At 46.6% G+C, this 17,687-nt stretch overlaps 1 protein-coding gene across 2 annotated transcripts in view; it reads right to left on the reverse strand.

Moving 5' to 3' along the window:
• Positions 1–17,687, reverse strand: part of B3glct (beta 3-glucosyltransferase) — an 83,601-nt gene that overhangs the window by 61,126 nt on the left and 4,788 nt on the right. For both annotated transcript variants that reach the window (XR_015634139.1, NM_001398955.1), the window contains 1 exon segment: positions 4,397–4,446. Coding sequence is in view for 1 of the 2 variants with exons in the window: in NM_001398955.1 (NP_001385884.1) it covers positions 4,397–4,446 (50 nt within the window). In the remaining variant the exon portion in view is untranslated.

Here is a 17,687-nt window from a genome sequence, read left to right on the forward strand (position 1 = left end):
AAAAAAAAGGGACCAGGAGACAAGGCAGAGGCACAGCCGAAGGCAGGGATGTGACTGACGGGTTGCATTTTATGAAACTATCCTTGCCTCGAGAGCACCAAGGCCGCTGAGTTGCGAAGATTCCACAATGGATGCTGATCTGTTAAACCCCAGGACCAAACAAACAATAGCTCATGGAGTCCTGGTGAAACAACCTGACTTTGGAAGAAATCTCCTGAGACTTGGAAGCTCAACCCCTCAGATGGCGTGGTGCCAAGCCCAGGTAGCATCCCAAGCGTGCGGGACACCACCGCGGGCTCCCACCATAACTGCTTCCTGTTCCTGCTTGAAGGGCCCATTCCTTCTTTTTTTTTTTTTTTTTTTTTTTGGTTCTTTTTTTCGGAGCTGGGGACCGAACCCAGGGCCTTGCGCTTCCTAGGCAAGCGCTCTACCACTGAGCTAAATCCCCAGCCCCAGGGCCCATTCCTTCTTAATGAGCCACAGAACCAGCTGTGCTGTGTGGTTCCTGGGAAAACAACGTTTAGATGAAGAAACAGAGCCAGATATGACTGCAGCTAATGCTCACCCCATTTCCTTTATCTCAGAAAAACACAAAGGGATTCCCCAGGGCTCACGCACGGGTCACTGGCCACAAAACCAGGATTAAAGGCCTAGGTCTTCCTAGCTCTGCTCTTCCTCAGATCACCAGCCTGGAGGTCTTCAGAAACACGGTCGGTTCAACACAGCATCTGTGTGCAACCAGGGTCACCGGCAAACAGTGGGAAAGATGAAACCCCTCCAAACCCAGGCGGTCCACATAATTCCAGCAGCCCTGGACCCCTGCTGTGCTTCCCTCTCCAGGGCTCTGTAGCATCAAAGAAAACCAACGTGGATCACATCTCTTCCTATCTGGTACTAAGCCTCGTGGCCCGGTGGCTGACACATGGTTGAGAAATGATTAGCTTCTTCAAACGTCTCAATTTGTGGACGGCAAAAATAAAATAGCCGAGGAGTGGTTGAGTTGGGTGATTTGAACAGAACCAAAATAGTCGTGAGTAAATTCCCCTTTGAGAAAGAAAATTGGGCTAAATGAAGTTGCTGACAGAAAATTTAAAATCCTGTCTTCCGCTCCCCTCACGAAAAGGCTTAGTTTTTCCCGAGGAGAACGGCGCAGGGTTTGTTTTACGATCTCTGATGCCGCGAGTTTCTTCCACGGGCTATCAATATGAATCAAAAAAACGGGCTCCCTGTCAAGATTGCTTATCGGTCGCTGTCAGACAAGAGAGCCGTTATCAGTGCATCTCTCCCACACACGGCTACCAATCCCACACCACAAGACATGGCCAAGTCCACATTTCTACCTGGGTTTCATTTTCTTCAGCCCGAGATTCGAACAGTTACAATTCCAAATGCAATGCTTAGTTTGGAAGCTCTTCAGATAAAGATGATGATAGGCGACACCAGTGGTTAAGAGGTCTTGTGGAGGACCCCACTTCAGTTCCCAGCACCCACATGACAGCTCACACCACGGGATCTGGCGCCCTCTACGGGACTCGACAAGCACATGCACACGTGTGACGAAAGCACAGGCGTAAAAAAAATAAAATTAAAAAATCGTTTTTAAGTATGAATAATTTCTAAATTCATTAAACACAATTTTAATTAGCTGCTGATAGCCCTTCTGTAACACTTTAAACTCTCTATGAGCGAGCCTCACTCCGGTCAAATGCACACATTGTAATTAAAATGGAGTCCAGGCTGAAAATACAGGACTCAGAACATTTGAACTTGAACTTTTAATGATCCCGTATCCTTGGTAAAATCACATAATTGCTTTCAGGCTAAATCCCCTCTGTTTAACTGGGAATATCTTTTTTTTTTTTTTTTTTTTTTTTTTGCTTAGCAATAAAAGTGTCATTGAGAAGATCAAATTAAATAAAGTGTATCCAAATGCTTTTATTAGTCCTAAAGAGTCTTAACATCATAAGAAATTATTAGCATTATTTTCTCTTTGGAGGGATCCCATAGCACAGTCAGATAATGCTCTTTTGAGAAAAGAAATCTTCTATTCAAAATACTTTTACACTAATTGTGGAGTAAAAAGTTGGCTCCATTGGAGCCTTAATTAACATAACAAAAATGAGTAGCACTTTTTAAATCTTTTATATATTTATTTACATCCCAAACACTGTCTTCCCTCCTGGTCCTCCCCTCACAAAGGCCCCTCCCCCTCTTCTTCTATGAGCAAGTGGGGCCCCCCCTGGGTATTCCCCCATGCTGGCACATCAATTCTCTGCCAGAGTAGGCACATCCTCTCCCACTGAGGCCAGACAAGGCAGCCCTGTTGGGGAACAGATACCACAGTCAGGCTAAAGAGTTAGGGAGAGCCTCCTCTGCTCCAGTTGTTGGAGGACCTGAGTGGTACTTTTTAAATATTGTTCTCTTACACATCTGTTAGGCTGATCAAGTTTATGTAAGTATGTATATATTATGCATATATAATATATGCACGTAATAAATATGCACATAATAAATATGCACACATACATATATACATACATATGTGCACATACATATACACATATATATGTGCACACATACATATATACATAAATATATGCACATATACATATATGCATATACTCCCAGGCCTGGCTTCAGGTTCTAAGGAATCCAGTAGCTTAGGCACTGTGGAGTCCCTCATCTGGTCCTCAGGATGCCTCCCCACAAGGCTCCGCCTTCAGAGCGACAGTAATCAGGTTTTGGACTCTTTCCAGCCCCGTGACAAGAATCCTTTCACAGACTGGGAGATGAAGCAGAGAGCAGGATGCCCTGAGACCCGAGAACATCTACACAAGCAGAGCTCCTCAGTGATGCATCTCTTTATCAAAACCTTCTCTCCTACCATGACTGAAATGAGTCAGTCAGTCAGTCTGAACTATTAAATCACAGCTTTCAAAGCAAAGCTGGGCCAGACATGGCTCTGTGGGTGAAGCATGTATATGCATGAAGACTAGTGCACGGGTCCCCATGGCCCGCTAAAGCTGTGTCTCGAGGGAAGACAAAGCTAAGACATTCTCAAGAACAAGCTGAGTAGCCAGACTAGCTGAAAAGATGAGCCCAAGTCCCTCGAGAGACCCTGTCTCAATATATACAGTGGGGAGTAATGGAGGAACACACACACATGCACACACATGCACACACGTGCCCATACACAGTGGAAACAATCAAATGTGTTCACAATTGCTATTAGGGCTCCAAAATCTCTATCAATGACCACAGAGCTAGGTCAGTTGGTAAAATGCTTACCACATAAGAATGAGGACCTACGCTAAACAGTTAGGCACGGTGGCACATGCTGCAGTCCTGGAATTGAGAAGGCAGAGACAGACAACAGCCTAGCCTAACCAGCAAGACCCAGGCCACTGAAGGATCCTCTACCAAATGCAAGGTAGGGCTGGAGGAGATGGCTCAGTGAGTAAGAGTGCTTGCTGCACAAGCATGAGGATCTGAGTTCAAATCCCCAGCCCCTATGTAAAAAGCCAGGTGTGGGTATGTGCACCTGTAATCTCAGAGCTGACAAGGTACAGACAGGAGGGTTGCTGGGGCTGACTGGACTCCAGCCCACCCGAGGTTCAATGAGAGACTCTGTCTTAAGGGAATGGGGCAGAGAATGATGGAGCAGGACACCTGACATCCTCTGCTGGCCTCCATATAAGTATATATGAGGCATACACTCAAGTGCACACATGTACATTGTATTGATTAGGGTTTTACTACTGTGAACAGACACCATGACCAAGGCAACTCTTCTAAGGACAACATTTAATTGGGGCTGGCTTACAGGTTCAGAGGTTCAGCCCATTATTATCAAGATAGGGGCCTGGCAGCATCCAGGCAGGCATGTGGCAGGAGGAGATGGGAGTTCTACATCTTTATCTGAAGGCCAATAGGAGAAGACTAGCTTCTAGACAGCAAGGATGAGGGTCTTAAAGCCCATGCCCACAGTGACATACCTACTCCAAGGCCACATCTCCTAAGAGTGCTACTTCCCATGGGCCAAGCATATTCAAACTACCACATACATGCTCCCACATGTACACTACATAGATACACCACACATACACACACACACACACACACACACACACACACACAGAGAGAGAGAGAGAGAGAGAGAGAGAGAGACACAGATGGGTTTAGCCTAAGAAACAACTCCAAAGTTGACCTCTGACCTCTACATTCACAGCAATGACACAAGTATACACACACACACAGGGAGATACCGAACAATATCTCAGCTTATATAATAGTAAAAGAAAAACATTAACTGTTAAGGATAAAAGATTTACATTTCCCATTCAATCTAAAGGAATGCCGTTGGGGAACGATTAGACTAGATCATTACATTTAGTACCTGAGAAGGCGTGACCTTTTCTTTTATCTCTTCAGACACCAAAGCAAAAGCTAGGAGAGAAAAGAGAAAAGCATATTTACATTAGAATTAGCAATCTGGATTCATTCTCACATTTGACAATTCTGCTTATGATAAGGGGGGGAACGGAATATTTTTTGTTGTTGTTGTTTTGTTTTGTTTTTTTTCCAGAGCTGAGGATCAAACCCAGGGCCTTGTGCTTGCTAGGCAAGCGCTCTACCACTGAGCTAAATCCCCAACCCCTGAACAGAATATTTTTTTTTTTGGGTTCTTTTTTTTTCCGGAGCTGGGGACCGAACCCAGGGCCTTGCGCTTCCTAGGTAAGCACTCTACCACTGAGCTAAATCCCCAGCCCCGGAACGGAATATTTTAACGAGATATGTTTTGCTCATTTTTAAACAGCTGCATTGCTACAAACACGTATTAGAGGTTTTCTTAATCTTAGACCCAAAATAATTCATCACTGTAAAGTCAATGAGCTCCAGCTACAAAGCAGAACACACACACACACACACACACACACACACACACAAAGAAAACTTCAGTAGAGCAATTAAAATCTTTAAAAACAATCAAAAACTGTAGGAAGAACATTTCTTCAAGTTTTTGATTCACATACCAAAACTCCTGAGGAAGGAGGAGCTGGTGGCGCAAGGCGCTCCCTTCCATTGTCCCTGCCAAAGCCTGACAGGCAACAGAAATAACATTGGGGTGCACTTCTTGTTTGGGGCTGTGGGGTTAGAATTGCAGATGCTGTTTACAAGCATGCTCGGAGGATATGCAGAATCCACTAAATTCCAGGGCAGGAGACTGAGGGAATTAAAATCACCCTCCATTCAGAGTGATTGAATGTTTTCGATTTGAGTCATAAATAGCCAAAGACTTCCTTAGAGGCGCACTTAGGCTGAGCATTAAAAATAATAACAACAACAACATAAGACAGCACTGGAAATATGAAGCGAAACGCTAAGCCGAAAAGTCAGGAAGCTGTGTAATGAGTTCTCCTAAGGATGAAAGGGGAGCATCGCCGGGAGGTCAGGTCCTGCAGGCAGCATTCCCAGAGGAGGTGGGCACCGTGCTGGCACGAGGCAGGCACGAGGGTCATTGGGGAATGCCGCCAGGCAAGCACGAGACAACCCCACCATCGGACCCTTCCGTCTAATCCCTCCCGCTAAACGCCCCCGCCACTGGCCCATGAGAAGGAATCTAAGACGTGGTCACGCTAAAACGTAAATGACGAACACGGTTTCATCGTTTCCATCTCCAGAATGGCACTTCTAAAGGCAGGGCTGAAACTGAAACAGGAGCCAAATGGACCTTGGCGTTCAGATGAGAGCAGGCAGTGGCGCCTGTGACTCTGGGACTTCCTTGACAGTACACCGGCCTCCGCGCCTGCCTCAGTCCTCCCCAGCTCACCTCTACTGTTCATTAGAGAACTCAGCACCGACTCAAAAGACGTATCTGGGGACCATTACTGATAGGCTCTTATTACAAGCTCCACGCTGGCAGGAGGGTAATTTTATTGACTAACCAAGATACAAATAGCACACAGGAGGAGCTCAAATATTGAATGAATGAATGAATGAATGAATGAATGAATGAATGTCTTCATTGTTGTCATTCTTCTCTCTTCACCGAAAGGCCACATCACCTATCTAATCCACTAGAAGAGAGCTCAATGCCCACTCCCGAATTATTTTCATCAAGATATAATCTATGTTCCTTCCCTTTACACGCATGCATGGCTCTGCGCATGCTCACATAAGGGCACGTGGTACTGGTGACTTTTCCATGGCTCTGAGAAAACACCATGGCCAAAGCAACTAACAGAAGGGTGTATTGGAAGCTTACGTCCACCGTGGTGGAGAACGGTACACAGTGTGGCTGGAGCAAGAGAGCTGAGGACTCCGGTCTTCAACCGCAGCACAGGCAGAGAGCGAACTCAAAAGGTGAGAGCTTTAGAGACTCTTAAAGCCCACCTCTAGTGACAATGCACTTCCTCCAACAAGGCCACACCTCCTGAGCCTCTCCAACAGCATCATCAACAGGGACCAAGTACTCAGATGCCCGAGACTATAGGGGACATTTCAGTCAAGCCACCAGACACACACACACGCGCGCGCGCGTGCGCACACACACACGCACACACACGCACGCACACGCACACACATACACACACACAGATAAACATACACACACATAAACATGCACACACATACAAAAACACATGTATACACGCACACACATGCACGTGCGCGCACACACACATATGTCAAGTCCCAAATCATTAACCAAGTTCTAAGAATAAAGCAGAGATTTAACCCAAACATCATTTAAATCTTGTTTCTGGGTACTTGAGACTTTAGGGCTGTTCTATTTCCTCTGCTCCCAAGAAACTTGCAAACACTAAACATTCAAGGAGGCCAGAGGTGCGACTCGGCAGCTAAGAGCAGGCACTGTTCCTGAGGAGGACACGATTCTCAGCACCACGTGGGTGGCTCACAACCGCTGTACCTCCAGTTTTGAGGGATCTGACACCCTCTTCTGGTCCCCACTTGCGCCTGCCCTCACATATGCACAAACCCACACACGGACACACCCATACACATGATTAAAATTTATTCAGTAGATGTTGATGCTGGCATGACAGCGCAGTGGACATGAGCTTCACATGAACAAGGACTAAACATGGGTTTAATCACTGATACCAGTGAAGAGCCAACCAACAGCATGTGCGGTCACATGTTAACTCACTTGCTGGGCACCACGGGCCTCTGACAAATACACGTGCTGAAACTCAGACTATAAAACTGTCATGGGGGGGCGGTTTATTTAAAACTGCCCCTTGCTGGGAGTATGGTGGCTTACACCTTGAAGCTTAGCACTCAGGAAGAACAGATCTTTGTGAGTTTGAGATCAATGTGAATATACAGTGAGTTCTAGGCCAGCCAGGGCTACACACACACACACACACACACACACACACACACACACATACACACAGGGAGACAGAGAGACAGACAGAGACAGACACACAGAGAGAGAGAGAGACAGACAGAGAGACAGAGACAGAAACAGACACATACACGCGCGCGCGCGCGCGCACACACACACAGAGACAGACAGACACAGACACAGACACAGACAGACAGAGACAGACAGAGTAGGGGGTAAAACAAAATGGAGAGGTGGCTCAGCAGTTAAGAACACTTGCTGCTCTTGCAAGGTTCTGTTCCCAACACCCACTTGGCAGCTCACAACCATCTGTAACTTGAGCTCCATGGGGATCCAACTCCCTCTTCTGGCCTCCGTGGGAACTGCATGCACATGAATACACACATACATGCATACATACATACATGCATACATATATGAAGAGGTGCCTCTTCTCCTTTTACCTTCCCTCCCCTAATCCTTTTGTGGAAGGAGGGGAAGCCATTCCTCAAGTTCTGGCTGCTCAACTGCAGAAAACAGTCCACGGTAAAGTTCTACTAGCCAGGGGAGAGAAGACACAAGACCCCGGCCAGCATGTGGGCTCTCTTGCCTATTGTCTAGTCGCAATCCCCCCTTTTAATCCCTCAAAACCCTTCTGGCCCCAGAACACTTAGAGATATCTGAGGTTGAGAGTTGCCTCTGGCTTCTTTAGAACGGGATTTGAATGAGCCCGTTTTCTCTGGTGAATTTCTGCCTCCTGGGTTTTCAGCTGCGTGGTAAGCACTGTGAGCCATCTTGGTGAGGACATAGCTCAGTGGCAGAGGGATCGCCTAACATAGACAACTAGGCCCAATCCCCAGTACTAGAAGAAAAATGGAAAGAAAAGAAAAACCTCCCGTCCACCCCAATCAGTTCTTATTTAAAATCTAGATAACCAAAGGTCTCTGAGTTATAATTTCCCCTTTCATCAAATGAAGTAACTTTCTCAGTTTAGCAGGTCCGGTGGCATCGATGGCCTAATAACTGGAGTTTTCTTTCACCTGACTTGTTTGCAAAGCCGGGGGGCTATGACTGACTGGTGGGGCTGTGTCAGCAGCTTGAGAGGAGAGTGCACTGAGGAAGGCTTGTTTTCCCTATGGTTCTGGAGGCACCAATGCAGAGCCCCTCCGAAAAGAAGCAGCTAATATTTCTCAATGTCACTCTTGATAGAAGAACCACACAGCACGGGATAGATTGCCAATAAAGCAAAGGATTCTCCCAGATTTCCCCTGATGAGATCAAGGCCCCATATTCGCTGGCTTCTCTCCCATCCCAAAATACACAGATCCAGGATTTTTTTTAAAAGAACTTTAAAACACAATGCTTAAAGCAATGCTATGAGTGTGCCCATCGCTCTCCATCCCTCTCCTGCAGTGAGAGTTCTATAATCTAAACAGAACAAACAAAACCATGAAGGCCCCAGATGTATTCTTATAATAAAAGATAAATATTGCTTTTATTGTAAAATGGGCACGCAGGACATCAAATCATAAAATGGCGAGTCATTTCCAAAATTCCTCCTCCCCAAAACCCTGGTTTCTTGTTAAACGATGATGAGAGATATATGGAAGAAAAGGGATAAATACGGTTAAATAAAAAAAACAAAAAACAAAAACATTTCCTTCAGCAGTTCTAACAAATGTTAACTTTGTATTACCAAAGCAAAGCCGATTTCTCAAGAGCCAAAACGTGATAGTCCTAAATGTCTAAGTTTTGCGGTAAATTAGGTCTCGATATTAATAGAATCAAGGCTTTCGTTCTCCCCGTGTGGGAGGAGACAGATCACTGCACTTGTTTTTGTTTGCGGGTTTTTTTTTTTCTTGTCTTTTCTTTTTAATTTCAGTATTTTGACGCACTGCAGATTCGGGGTATGCTAATCAGAGGAGCGAGCAGAATATGTAACATATAAATATAAACAGAGACTGAATAATTCAGCTCAGGAGGATGGGGTTGGCATGGCATTGTGGAATGTGCTGTGTTCACACGGGGTTCCCCAAGTTGCCGGCAAGGCTTCGCGTCTACAGGATATGGCCCTTATTTTCCACGTTCACAGTTGACTTCATTTCGATTTTAATATTAAGGGCTGTCAACTTGGGAGGGAGGGAGGGAGGGAGGGAGGGAGGGAGGAAGGGAGGGAATCAAGGAGGGAGGAAGAGAAGGAGGGAGGGAGGAAGGGAGGGAAGGAGGAAGGGGGAAGAGGGCTTTTCCCTCTCCAGTTCAGACCCTCCCAGCCAAAGGGTCACCCAGGAATGACCACCTGGGGGTCTACATTTCCAGTTTCATTTCACAGTGATTTCTAGGTTTGGCAGGGGAAAATCTGGCCTGAGTACCTTAACGTGCAGTGGGAGAAATATTCCGAGGTAAACCATGCTCTTCCATGCCCAACTGCTGCTTAAAAGGCATTTTCTATTTTCAACAGGAATCCTGGTGAACTGAGACTACATTTAAAGTGCAAGTCAGGGCAGGCGATAGGAATCAGGCCCTTTTCACGATAACCTTAAATAATTCAAGCCAGCGGATGTGTGAGCACACCTAGAACGGAAAGATAAATGGAGATTTTTACAGGTGACTCGGGACGCAGTTTTATCGCTGGGTGAAGCCCTTGTGTGGGCTTAGGAGAAACTGAAGGAGTTAAGTGAAGTATGTGAGCGCTGGCTCACCCCTGTTTTCTCCGGTACTTGAGAGTGAACAAAAGACCCTGCCTCCAGCCAGGGAACACACTCTTATCCCCAGAGTCTTCCAGAAACATCCATCAGAGAAACCGAACAAAATTGAAAACCCGCATTCTCTGCACTAGCACCCCACCTCGGGAGGACCCAGGGATTAAGGAGATGGCACCTATGCCTTTAGGGCCCAGAGTGGCACAGAGAGAAAGGCTCGGGTAAACAAGATGAGGCTGTAATTCCAGCACTCAAGGGACAGAGGCAGAAAGGTGATGAGTTCGAAGTCTGCCTGGGCTACATGGACCCTGTCTTCAAAACAACACAAAAAAGCTGGGGCAACACCGGAGGGTCTGCTGCTAACCAGGACAATTCAGACTGTCCATTTGTCTGTCCAGTGGTCAGGAGCTTTACACAAACGCCAAGAGGAAGGCATACAATCTGATACCTGATACTGTCACCAATACGCTAGGTTTTTTGTTCATTTGTTTGTTTTGTTTGTTGCTGCTGCTGCTGCTGCTGCTTCTTCTTCTTCTCCTCCTCCTTCTTCTTCTTCTTCTTCTTCTTCTTCTTCTTCTTCTTCTTCTTCTTCTTCTTCTTCTTCTTCTTCTTCTCCCTCCTCCTCCTTCCCCCCCCCCTCCTCCTCCTTCTTCTTCTTCGGTCCTGTGGGAAGGAAGCCTTGGGGCTTTCTTTCTTTCTTTCCTATGACCTACTTACCAAATATTTCCCTTCCCCTAGCAGCTCTGGCCTCCAGGGGCTGGCCTCCCGCTCCTCCCCAGTCTTCTGAATTTCACTGCAGGTCTCAAGAGGGGGCCTTCTAACCCAGGACCACAACTCAAGGCCAGTTTGTCCAATTAATGCTTTAAAGGTAACCCACTCCAGCTGAGGAGAGAGAATACAATACCCACAGCTCAGCAGTCTGAGCCCAGAAGGCCAGAGGAGCAGAACCTATCTCTTCCTCTTCCTCTTCCTCTTCCCTTCCTCTTCCTCATTCCCTGGACACCCACATCACCCACAGCAGCTGCTGACACACTGAGAAGCAGCTCCAACCAGTTCTGCCAAACCAAAGGATGAGGGCCTATGGGTCCATATGGAGCCAACACAGTTCCGGCCCACGAGTGACTGAGGATCAACCCGCTCTTCAAGTGCGACGTTTGGGAAAGGCCTTGGGGTGTATGCGAAGTGCTGCGGCTGCCGGCAGCAATCCTGGCCAACATCAGTCACTTAGACTTTCATCTGTTCCGCAGACAAGAGTAACTCTGTCTGCCCGTGACGACTCATGCAGAAGATGGAAGCCCCAGGTCCCCAGAGGAGCCGGTATGTCAGCATGCAAGAAGCGTGCAGTTGGATCTCTGCACCACTGGATTCCATTCCCAGGGGCTTGCAGTAAGACACTAAGGAAGCTGCCAACAGACTTTCCACACCCTGCACTGGACATCCAAGGGATGCTATGATGCGCAGGAGAGAGGCTGGGCAGGGACTCCTGAGGATGGGGATGAGACAACTGTGAGAGGGGGTGACCGGTAGGGGAAGCAGCCATGTTGGGGATACCTGGTCACTGGGATGGAGTCACTTATACCAGGGAACAACCAGGTTAGGAACTTACAGTGTGAGCTAGGGAGGGAACTTGTTGGGATGGGGACATTTGGTTTAGGGGAGTGGCTAAGGCAGAGACCTCTGAGGGGATGGGTGGGGTGGGCCCACCTGGTAGAGGGTTGGTAGAGCAGGGACACCTGTGAGTTGGTGGCTGAGAGTTATGGTGAGGATACATGGAGGGCAGGAGTTATGGGGTAGATGGATATAATGAAGGGGTTCCTTAAGAACTCAGTTTTCGGAGTTGGGGATTTAGCTCAGTGGTAGAACACTTGCCTAGCAAGCGCAAGGCCCTGGGTTCAGTCCCAGCTCTGAAAAAAAAAAAGAAAGAAAGAAAAGAAAAGAAAGGAAAGGAAAAGAAAAGAAGAACTCAATTTTCCCCTTGGGAATGAAAGCATTTTGAGGACTGTAAGGGCGGGAATATGGGGCTGGAGAGACGGTTCAGCGGGTAACTGCTCTTCCAGGGATCCTGAGTTCAAATCCCAGCAACCACATGGTGGCTCACAACCATCTGTAATGGGATCTGATGCCCTCTTCTGGTATGTCTGAAGATAGTGACAGTTACTTATATATAATAAATAATTAAATTAAAGAAGGGGGGCAGGAATGTAATATGGGGCTCTCCCTAGATAGACTTCTCAAGCCAGTGTACAAAACGACTTATTAGGGGACAAAAATGGGCACACATATGCCAGCTAGGAAGCTATTTGTGCAAGAATATATCTGGTCCTGATTGGAGTTTGGGGGTGGGAGGGCGGTTTGCAAGCCAGTACCATAGACTGTCAGACTGAAGAAACAGAAGCCTTGGCCTCACACACCACAATACTCAAATGCACCACACACACACACACATACACACACCACAATACTCATGCGCACACACCACATGCATGCATTGCCCAAGGAGTCCCCAAAGAGGGCAGAAGGCATCAGAAGCCCTTGAGCTGATGTTACAGGCGATTGTGGACATCTGGACGTGGGTGCTGGGATTTGAACTCAGATCCTCTGGAAGAGCAGTAAGTGCTCTTAACCACCGAGCCACCTCTCCAGAATTTTTTTTAAACTTCTTTAAATTCTTTATTAAAGGACTCATGTGCTTCAAGTTGACAAGAGAAAGGAGTCACCAGAGAGGAGACCTGAGCCCTAGCAGTGCTTGACTATAAGAAATAGCATAATACAAGGCAGAAGACAGCCCGGCCCAGAGACCCTGTGGGCTGGAGGATAAATATATTTACAGGAACGGCTCATGGGACCGAAATGGGAATAACCACATACATGTTCAAAGAAAAGAGAATTTGCTCCTCTGATTTACATCTTGATTAAAGAAATCACTCAAGATGGGGGACGGTGAGAGAGAATGTGTCAACTCAAACAGTTTGGAGTTGCGACTCAAGACCTGCCTTCCTGAGGATGTTCTGGGATCAGAAACGAAGTCAGAAAGTCCGTGCTCACAGCTCTTTCCGAAACACACTGAAGTAAAACACAAAGCAAATATCCAAACGGAGGAAATTGGCTCTTTGTACAATTCCTCTAAATTGCAATCATACTGCTGAATGCTAACTGTCACATTTTCCTTTTTTAAAAACACAATGGACCACTCACTGGTGGGCAGCGGATCCATTGCACGAAAAAAGTCGAATTTGCATATCCCCGTCAGCACCACTCAATCCACGCTGAATACATCTGAGACGTGCGCTCAGCTTACAGACTTCCTTGTGTGGGCTTCTAAAAGGATTCTCAAGAATAACCCACTGCTCTCGTTTGGGTTAGTTTTGGTTTTGTTTCTTTAAATCATGGAGTCCCTTCAGAAGGACATGAAAATCTGTCAAATTATATACCCTGGTTAGGTTGTTGTCGCCTCCTCAAAAGCTGGAGTCACCTGTGAAGAGGGAGCCTCCTTGGGAAGGTGCCTTCATCACATCAGCTAGCAGGGTGTTGACTTGGTCAGTGATTGATGGGGGCTCCGCCCACTGTAGGCGGAGCCATCCCTGGGCAGGGAGGTCCCGGATTGGATAGGAAAGCAGGCTGAGCAAGGCACAGACACCAAGTCTGTACACAGCACCCCTCATGGCCTCAGCATCGGCTCCTGGAGCCAGCTTCCTGCCTCGAGTAACCTGCTGTAAGCCAACCTTCTCCTCCACAAGTTGCTTTTGGTGTTTTATCGTGGCAATAGAAAGCAAACTAAGGCACCGTGCTGGAGACAGTGAAAGACTTCTTGGTCTAAGTTCTTTCCTGAGTAGAGAATCCCGCCTAAGTGATGGGATCCGGGATTCTATTCTATAATAACTACACACAGCTCAGGCCAGGCAGTGGTGGCACACACCCTTAATTTCAGAGACAAGCAGACCTCTGCGGTCAAGGCCAGCCTGGGCTACATACAGATCAAGTTCCAGGACAAGGCTGTCTTAAAGCAAACGAAACAATTACAAAGCTCATCTTAAAGGCGAGGCAGTTCCGAGACATCTTTACATTTTATGAGTGTTCATGAGAATTACCCAGTAATGGTCACAGTTTGGTACCCAAGCCTAAGGTAGGCCAGAAAGAGGTCCCATACTTGGCTGTGCATACAAGGTAACCTGAGCACCTTATTTAAAATACACATCCTCAAACCTCATCTGAGACAGAGCTAGAACCATGGTAGGGAAGTTTGGAGAAGGTTGACCCCAAAGGTTTAGTTGTTGTCCTAACTAGGTTTCTGTTGCTTTGATTTTTTTTGTAAGATTTATTTATTTTATTTATACGAGTACACTGTAGCTGTCAGACACACCAGAAGAGGGCATCGGATCCCAGATGGTTGTGAGACACCCTGTGGTCCTGGGAATTGAACTCAGGACCTCTGGAAGAGCAGTCAGTCAGTGCTCTTAACCACTGAGCCGTCTCTCCAGCCCTCTGTTGCTTTGATTAAACAGCGAGATCAAAAGCAAGTTGGGGAGACAAGGGATTATTTCAGACTCCAGGCTGTGGTCTACCATCTAGGGAAGCCAAGACCGGAACTCAAAGCAGGAACTTGGAGACAGGAGCTGATGCAGAGGCCATTAAAGAATGCTGCTCGTTGGCTTGTTCCTCATGGCTTGTTCAGCCTGCTTTTTTATAGCACCTAGGATAATTTGCCGGGGTGGCCCCACCCACAATGATCTGGGCCCTTCCACATCCACCATCAACCAAAAAAAAAAAAAAAAAAAAAAAAAACCAAAAAACAAAAAAACAAAAAAAAACCCCACAGGCTTGCCCATGGGCCGGAGGTACTCTCTCGAGTGAGGTTCACTCTTCCTAAATAACTCTCTAGCTTGTATCAAGTTGACATCAAACTGCTGGTTTGTACAGTCGGCCCATACCGAAGTGCTAGAGACAGATGGGGCCTAGTGAGAGATAATCAGGTCATGGGCACTCAGCTAAGAAAGTATGATTACTCTCTCCCTCAGGGGCATCCCAGGCCTCCAGGGACTAGATCAAAGTTGTTGTTTTTTTGTTGTTGTTGTTGTTTTTTCCGGAGCTAAGGACCAAACCCAGGGCCTTGCACTTGCTAGGCAAGCACTCTACTGCTGAGCTAAATCCCCAACCCTAGATCACAGTTTTATCGTAGCAGGTGACCGCACACACTTTGTCTTTCCATGTCTGCCTGTGTTCCTGCTACAGCATACCATCTACCATCAATGTCCAGCTTCAAGAGCTGTGAGCTAAATAAAATGTCTTTTCTTCTACCTGGCCACGTGCACACTGCAGTGCGGCATAGACTAAGTCACCCGGAATCTACATTTTAACAAGTGTAGGAGATGACTGTCGTGTACACACATCAGAGGGGCCACCCAGAACTTGGGGAACTCTGTGGAGCTAGTTCCAAAATGACATTGTCCTTTTTCGAATCCTTCCCTTCACAACTGATATACAAACCCGTGCATAACCACCCTCAAGGATCTGCAGAAGATAAATTCAGACTGACGTAGAAGAGGCCTTGAGCTCCTCACAGCATGCAGTAAAGCAAACAGCAGTAGATCACCTTTTTGCTATCTTATTCCACTGGACCTGAAGATAAGTCCCGCTTCTCGGAGAAGACGGCGCTGTCGTATCTGACAGGTGCAAATCTTCGCTAATGAGACTTATACTAAACCTACAGTTTCATATTTACAGAGACTGCTTTCTTCCCCAAATGTCATCATGTTGTCACTGTGCACACATTTTGAGTAAAGCAAAAATGAATTATTTTAGGCTGGAGAGATGGCTCAGAAGTTAAGAGCACTGACTGCTGTTCCAGAGGTCCTGAGTTCAATTCCCAGCAACCACATGGTGGCTCACAACCATCTGTGATGGGATCCGATGCCCTCTTCTGGTGTGTCTGAAGACAGCTACAGTGCATTTATATAGAATAAATAAATAAATCTCTTTTAAAAATGAATTATTTTGGGGTTGGGGATTTAGCTCAGTGGTAGAGCGCTTGCCTAGCAAGCGCAAGGCCCTGGGTTCGGTCCCCAGCTCCAAAAAAAAAGAAAAAAGAAAAAAAAAGAATTATTTTGTCAAGCCTTTCTTCCTTAAAAAAAAGTAAAGAAAAAAAAAGTACTGAGAATGCCTCCCTGGGGCTGGAGAGATGGCTCAGTGGTTAAGGGCACTGACTGCTCTTCCAGGGGACCAGGGTTCAAATCCCAAAACCCATGTACCAGCTCACAACTGTCTGGAACTCCGAGATCTGACACTGTTGCATAGACATACATGAAGGCAAAACACCAATGCATAAAATAAAGGTAAATGAATAAAACATTTTTTAAAAATAACCTCTAAATTTTCCTCAGTGAGCATGTGCTTCTGATTCCTAACTGTCCACCTGATGCAGAGCCTGAACAATTTACACGTACCCTAAACTCGACTTGACCAGAGCGCCCTCACCTCTCTACCCCCTCAAGATTAAGAGTCAAATTATTTAATCCCTCAACTTACTCAATATACCTGTATACTTATAGTTACTAGATATGACTGTATACCTCAGTTTATACTTAGTAAATTTCCTATTTCACATATTTAACCACAATAAAAAATTCTTTTCTTTTAATCCTGACCCTCCTCTGAGTGCCTACTTCTGAGGGAAATGAGAGCATAGGTATAACTCAGCGCGGAGTATATGCCTAGCCTGCACAAGGGCCCAGCATCTTTTTGTTAAGATTGTGTGTGTGTGTGTGTGTCTGTGTGTGTGTGTGTCTGTGTGTGTGTGTGTGTGTCTGTGTCAGAAGAGCACATCAGATTCCATGTGGCTGGAGTTACAGGCAGTTGTGAACTGCCTTATGTGGGTGCTGGGAACCCTACTCTGGTCCAATGGAAGAGCAGCAAGTGCCCCTAACCACTGAACCATCTCACCAGTCCCAAGACCCTGGGGTTTGATCCCCAGGTTAAAAAATAAATAAAACAGGAAATGAAACAGATGACTCATTCTCACCCCAGTCCTCTCTTCAGCCCAATCCTGCCCCAGCCAATCATGGAGTCTAAAAGTATCTCTCATTACCACGCAAAGGAATGGGTTCCATTATGGCATCTTCAATATCTATCTACGGGTCATGGAAGAGTGTACAGAGCTGTCCCCTGCTCAGTGTGCCCCACACCTACATGACCCCTCTAATCCCTGTCCCGTAGGGACGGCCAAAACAAGCCTTATAAGGTGGAAGGCAAGCTATGCACAGCTCTTCAGCAAGGCCACCCACGGGTCCATGACCCAATGCAGGGCCCTCCTCACCTGGCCCTGAAGATCTTGCCAGTGGCTGCTGTCCTTTCTCTGACTGAACCCTCCAGGCCCACTTTCCCCCACTGCATGCTGCTTCCCCTTCCGATGATCCTGTTTCTCCCTCCGTTCAGGACTGAGCTTACAGTACTACCATTCCCTACAGGAAGCCTTCATTGACCTAAAGGTTTCCCAAACCTCAACACTATAATATACGGAGCCCAGGCGTGTTAGCGTTTTACTGCAGTGACGAGACACCATGACCAAGGCAACTCTTATAAGGACAACATTTAATTGGGGCTGACTTACAGGATCAGAGGTTCAGTTCAGTCCATTATCATCAAGG

This window comes from Rattus norvegicus, chromosome 12 (assembly GCF_021556685.1).
Source record: "Rattus norvegicus strain SHRSP/BbbUtx chromosome 12, alternate assembly SHRSP_T2T, whole genome shotgun sequence".
Classification (NCBI taxonomy): domain Eukaryota; kingdom Metazoa; phylum Chordata; class Mammalia; order Rodentia; family Muridae; genus Rattus; species Rattus norvegicus.